A 6,755-nucleotide genomic window follows, 5' to 3' on the forward strand; every position below is an offset into this window, starting at 1 on the left:
ATCACAGTCGTTCAGGTTTTCCTAAGTCTAAGCAGAAAAATAGACTTAGATTTTGTGTATGTTAGTGCCATGCTGGTCTCATAATGGTGTTATACTGATAAATGCTAATTTTTTCATCAATGTATAGCCCGCAGCGGGTTTTTTTTTTTCCTCCAAAGTGCCCCCAGGAAGAAAGAGAGAGTTCCAAAAACTACAAAAAAAATCTCCACACCATTTTATAGAAAATGCAACAATGTGTAAATGCATAATTTATGTCTCACTCATAATTAAATGATGGTGCCTGCGGGATGGACTTAAAAAAATTGATCTCTGCACTTTTTTTTTTTTCAAAAGGATGTTCTATAAAAATTGCCCAGAGTATTTTAAACAAAATGTATTTCATTTTATACTCAGAGTTTTGACATTAGGTTTAAAATTAAACATATGAAACAAAAGAAGATAACTGGACAGATAGGTGGATGGCAGCAGAAATAAATATGTGGCTTGCGTTTAGGCAGCAGCCTTATGGGCAAGAAATGCCATTTCACAAGCGATCACCACCACTGCGGCCAAAGCTTTGGTGGTGTAGCCGTCCTGGGGCTGTGGAGAAGGAACGGTGTTGATGATGCTGTTAACTTCTGCCTTAATTAACAAGGGCAAAACAGAGTTCTTGGTTTTTGCATGTATGCCTTTAAAATGTGCTACAAATACTTGTATTATGGAAAGTGAAATCAGCCTCTAGGGGAGTATTTCCAAAGTTACTGTCCCCTGCAGAGGTGCTGGCTGGGCTGTGGGGAATGCCTTAGTGGTCTTGATAAACTTCCCTGTGGGCAAATACCCACAGAAGAGCTGGCCTGTGGGACAGGCTGGCCAGACAGGTTGGGGAGGGAGGCATAACAGCAAGGGAGGGCAAGAACCTAGAGCCCTTGCTTACCTGTGTTGTAACTACACAGTGGGCTGAGGCACCCTCCATCTCCCAGGCTGTCAGCTGACAACATTTTCGGGACACCTGAAGTTACCAGGATATGTAAAGGTGGATGGAGTAATTTTAACGACCTGCATTTGACACTGACATCTCCCTCCTTGGGGCGGCATTCCCTGGTGCACTGTGCACTAATAGATGCTTTTGTCTGAAACCATTCTAAACCCAGCTATTTTTGGTGATTTTTGGTTCAAGACTCCCAAGTGTTTTATTTGGTTGAACTTCAACAGTCTGATGCCTGTGGTTAAGTTTGCACAGTCCTTAGCAATTTCATGTTTGGCAAGGTTTAGAGTGGGCTGCCCCAAAAATAGAAGGTTGGAGGTGGGTGGGAGGCAGATCCATTTGCTGGCAGTTGGAACAGTGATGAATTCATCACTGCTGGGAGGAGAAGGGAGCAGCTGCAGCTTAGCCAAGGTAAGTGCATAGGGAAGCGTGCTTAGGTCTCAGCCACACTGTTCATGTGACAGTTAGATGCAGGCAAGCAATTAGAATAACTGAAAAAATAAAGGGTCACTGTGAGCCACTGACGAGCTCAGCACTGCAAGCAGCCGAAGTGCTGGATGCCCACATGGCTTAGCACTTGGCGCTATTTTATCCGAAGTGGCATACTCGTAGGAAATGTGCTTGTAGTAAAAGCTGAATGCTAATTACTGTTGTTATTTGAATGTGTTTGAATTCAGTCAAAATTCAGAGAGAATCAAAGAGTCTCTTTGCAAGTTCATGTTGTGAAAAAAATTTCTGTTAAAGAGACTGCAGTCTAAATAATATTATTAAAGTACATAATTTTACTAAATTACATCATTTTACTATATAATTAATAGAAAGTGTTTTCAAACACTTTCTGAAAAATGATGCACTTCTGAGACCAAAGGCTGATGAAATCAGCAGCTAATTATCACTGGCTGTGACGGACTCTGGGCAGCGCATAGGCACTGCCCTTCCCCTTCCCAGGATTTTTTTGCAAAACAATATTACATCAGAAGTTGGAAGTACAGTGAAGTAAATGCACAGACTTAAGGGAGATCGGTTATAAGAGAAAGTGGTTGAAAAAGCAGAATCGTTTCCAGAGAATCTCAAAGAGTGATGCGGTGAGTCTGCCTGCTATTTGCTGAGATACATCACTTTTGTCTCCCTGTGCCCCGCTGAATGTATTTGGTAGCACAACTGCAATACTTATAAGTTACTTGGGTCTTTGGAAAATATTTTCATTAAATGTTTTGTGTCAAGAACTGTGCATATAAAGCAAAGAATGTCAACACCAAGTAGGTAGTGGCAGCCAAAAAAATACAGTACCTCTAAATTTAACAGCCATTTGCAATTACATATAGGTGTAGTTTCCTTAAGACTTACACGTTTTTTTCACAACAGGTTCTGGTGAGATACATGAGCTTACCTTAGAGAATCCTGTGATGCTTGTATACGTTGAACATTTGAGTGTTCATAATTAAGAATGTATTCGTTAGTATTCTGCAAAATTTAAATGAAATGCAATAAGTGAACGTATCATGTTTCTCTTTGGAAAATCTTCCAACAAAATCAGATGTGCTGAGAACACTGGAAGACAGGGTATATTAAATCCTAGCACAAATCCTCTATTTAATATTGTGTGTGTGTCTCCCTATACGTAGGAGAGTCACAGCTGAGATTCATTTACTTCTTGGCATTTTTTCTTTGGAGATTTACAGGAAAGTAGCTCTGATTTGATTCAGAGACGCTTACTGGTTTCCCTCTGTATCTTACCTTCAGAAAACGTACTGCGCACAGAGCCAAATTCACTAAATGGCATTTAAATCTGTTCGTGTTCAATATGCCGTTCAGTCTTGTGCGCACACAAACCAGAGCTCAGCGCACATGGAGGCAGCCTTTAGGAGCCTTTCTCCATAGACCTGAGCTCAGCTTCATCCAAGTTACGCTTAAAACTCTACAATATTTAAACATTCTCTCCATTGTTTACCGGATTTTTCCTGTTTTGTTTCTTGCTGAGAAAACTGATGATACCAAGGTTTTTAACACTATATTATAGCCTGCAGCCTAGTCCTTTGAGCACGTAGGTCACAAAAATGAATCGCTTTTTTCTGCCTGCTGTGCTCTAAGGTGTTAATGTCTACCTGGACTGTGTGTTTGCTGAGAACTGGCTTGGTGAAGAAAAGCCCTATGTCAACATGCAGGCTTTCATGGCTTTGGACCGAGGCAAGCCAAGGGCACCCCCCATGCTTGTTTTGCCTTGCAAGCAAATTGATTTTAAGATGTTTTTAGCAAGGATTTTGAAGACACATCTCTATCTGAAATCCTACCTGTCAATCCTCTGTTTTGCTATCCAGTTAAATGGAAGAAGCCTTCTTTCCTGTAGCTGGGTTGCCAGGTCTAGGAACGGGTGCACAAAACAGTCAAAATACACTCAACCCTGTGAAACAGCGGTCTGATGATGTCTTATTCCTCCTTCCCTCTCAAACTTCTGCCTTCCTCTTTGAGCAGGAGCAAGTGTTAGTGTCTGCATCCCATTTCTGTCCTACAGGCTGTGTACAGCCCGGACAAATAGGAGAGTTGTAAGCTTTCTCTCGCTGTTGCTCAAGTATATTTTGATAACCCACCCTCCCCCCCCGTTTTAATTTCTCCAGGTTCATTTTTCTTCCATACACTGAGGCGCTTTTTAAATCTTTCAGTTCTACAACTTTCTTACAGTATGAAGTATATAAAAATCAGGGCAAAAGTCAGTGAGATTTGGCAGATGCAACCTTCTGAGAACATAAGTCCCTGTGTCCCAAGGCCAGGCAGAGCTCCTCCGGCAAGCTGATTTCCAGCAGATTCTGCATGGCTTAGGCAAAGCTGTGCTAGAGCAGCTCCTTTCCTTCGCCTGTCCTTAGCAGCCAGAGTAGCAAGTGCAAGGTTTTAGTTACCACTAGAAACCTGAACCATGGAAACGCAAACCGTGGATTAAAATGCAGGTGGCTAACACCAGTGACCTCAAAGGAGGGTTCCTGTGGATTAAAACCAGCAAATGCTGCCATGGTTTGCATTGCACTATGGTACCACCTCGGATACAGTTGTGCTTTTGAAATCAATTACCTTTAATAAAGGCTCCAAACTGATGTTTCTGGAGAAAGCAACACCAACATTCAGTCAGAAGCAGCAGTGCAGTGAGAAATGTCCCTTGGCCTCACGTGGGTTTGTGTGCAGATCTTTAACGTAGTCAGCTTGGGCCTTGAAACATAAGAGTTTTCAGTACTACTGCATTAGGTGTAACTGCTGAAGTGCTTCACAGGGCTAGTAACACCAAAAAAGAAAGCTAATTCTTTCTGTAATGTAAACCTGTGAAAGCATACGAGTTGACTCGATCTGAAGTTGGGTATATCGCTCAGCAATTTCTCTAGGTTGAGTGAACGAGTTTTTAACTAGCTTAGTCCCTGTCGTCGTGGGTGGCAGACAGGTGTCACATGAGGATGCAGGTGTCACAAAGTTCATCAGGTTTAGTAAACCATCAGGTTCACTTCCCAGCGCAGTGGGCTCACATGCTGTAGCAATGGAAGCGGTACGTTGGACAAGACTGTTACAGAACAGTTCAGGCTGCTCCCCCTTGATGGCATTTACCAGTAGAGAAGAATACAGGAACCATTCTTCCAGGCTACTGCCTTGGACACAGGAGAGCCGCCAGTGGGAGGAGGGAGCATCTCCTCCAGTGGATCTTACACTGCAGATCTGCCAAAGGTGGATCTGGCATCAGCTCTCACCTAACATTGAGAAAAGTCTGCGTGTGCCATGCTTTGTTGGGAAACTGTATATCACACACTCATCCATGTGAAAACATGGCCCCTGTCATATTGCCAAGATCAGTATATCCTAGGGCAATGTGCTGTGTGACAGTCTCAGAAATTAAAATTGCCTCTGGGTTCCTTAAATTCAGGCATCTAAATTGCACCAACTTTTCTTCAGAAGAAGAAAGAGAAAATACATACTTGGGCAATACAAATTAACCTCTTTCTTGGGCCAAAATGTTTCCTTATTGTCCACGTCTTGGCTCCGCATCCCGTCCCTGCCATGCTTAGCTAAAAGCAGTGCTCCCTTCCAGCGAGGGAAAATCACAGCTGTGATTTCTGAGAAGATTTGGTGGAAGTGTCACTCAGACCCGTAATGCATTTTCCGCTGCCAAGGAAGAGCTGAGAAATGTTTTCAGACCCTTTCTGTAAGACTGTTCATATTACTAATGAATAATGGGCACTTTTTATTATGATTTAAAGCTGATGTTGCTTTCTATAAGCAGAAAGATAGCATCAATATCACCACAGTCCAGTATTTTACTATATAATGTACTAAGCTGCTCTGCAGAGTGCTTATTTGTTTGATTAATTTTTGTTTTCTACAGTGGTTTGCTGAGAGCGAGACTTTAATCACACTCTAGTCATTTAAGAATAAGCTATAGAATTATAGCTGAATAATATTCATTCAACGAGGACTCGAAAAACTAAATCCATCATTTAAATCCAGTGCTCCTGAATGTTTTTATCACTAAAATTTGCTAAATATTAATCTGATTTTTTTCCCCACATTACAGGTGCTCGAAAGATTATTTCAGAAGGGGTTTAACGTGGCAGCTTCATGCGGTGGTGGGGTGGATTCCTCTCAGTTCAGTGAATATGTGCTGTGTCGTGAAGACAGACGACCACAACCTACCCCAACAATCAGAATAAAACAGGAGCCCCTGGACTAGACCCTACCCGTACTCCTTTGTAACCGTAGAAGTGTTTAATAGTCCCTTATGTGAAACACTAAGGATTTGCAAAACAGTATTAGCAAACAGTTTTTGACTTTATGTTGCCAATTAGTGGTATTCTGAAACTACCTGTCACATAGCCAGCCATGAAATGCATTTGAAAAACCAGTTGTCCGTTTTTCATGATGAAATTCCTGAGCATGCTCAGCATACCAGCCCTGCTGGGAATGTACTTTGGGCTGAACAGCTGCGGTGGTGAAAAAGGCAAAGCTTCGTAAACCCCTGACCCTAGATTGGACTTCTGCAGAAAGACCAATTAAAGCTATTTGAATAGATCAGCAGGAGAAACGATTCTGACAGCCTTTCCAACGATACCCCGATGCTGTGACGCGTGGAAGTGGGCGCCTCGGAGAGGAAGATGGTACACTAAAAACTGCACTGAGTATCTTCCCTGACTGCCGCACCTCCTTCATATCAGACGTGCTTTACAACTCCGTACATTACAATTCCGTGATTGTACTCACTCATGCTAGCAAATGGCTTATTTTTATACAACATTTCCAACTGAAATATCTCTCTGTGGACAGAATCCAGAATCAGAAAAGGACAGATTTATAGTCAACTGGTGCTCAGTACTAAAAAACCCCACACAAACGAAACAAAAAAGCGACAAAAAAATTGTCAAAGCTGATTATGGCAATATTTGCAAAAGTAGGGATCTGGAAGCACAAAATAAAATGCATCCACCATCACACAAGGGTCACATACCCAACGTGGAGCTGTAGTTCTCTTAAAGCCAGTTTTGTTTTGACTCAGAAACTGTTAAGTTTTGCATCATCAAAGAAGCATGGTTCTGCCAAGCAAGCTCTGCCACCCCTTGTTACTCATTCACTAACCATGTTATAAGCCCACATTTAGGAAGAAACATTAAGAATTTTGGACAAACCTACTCTTTATGGGTCTGGAATTTTTGCAAAAAGATGTGAAAACCGTCTACTGCCATTGTCCAATGAAAGCAGGCCATCTGTTGTTTAGATTGTTTTTCCTCTATTATTTTAAACTATTATTAAAATACCGATTACTGTA

At 41.9% G+C, this 6,755-nt stretch overlaps 1 protein-coding gene across 4 annotated transcripts in view; it reads left to right on the forward strand.

The window, feature by feature from the left end:
* Positions 1–6,755, forward strand: part of KCTD15 (potassium channel tetramerization domain containing 15) — a 45,908-nt gene extending 39,153 nt beyond the window's left edge. For all 4 annotated transcript variants that reach the window (XM_064459566.1, XM_064459565.1, XM_064459567.1 and 1 more), the window contains one exon: positions 5,511–6,755. In XM_064459566.1, coding sequence (XP_064315636.1) covers positions 5,511–5,666 — 156 coding nt within the window. In that variant the 3' untranslated portion in view covers positions 5,667–6,755. The remainder of the gene's footprint in view (positions 1–5,510) is intronic.

The sequence above is a fragment of the Phalacrocorax carbo genome, chromosome 8 (genome assembly GCF_963921805.1).
Source record: "Phalacrocorax carbo chromosome 8, bPhaCar2.1, whole genome shotgun sequence".
NCBI classification, from domain to species: domain Eukaryota; kingdom Metazoa; phylum Chordata; class Aves; order Suliformes; family Phalacrocoracidae; genus Phalacrocorax; species Phalacrocorax carbo.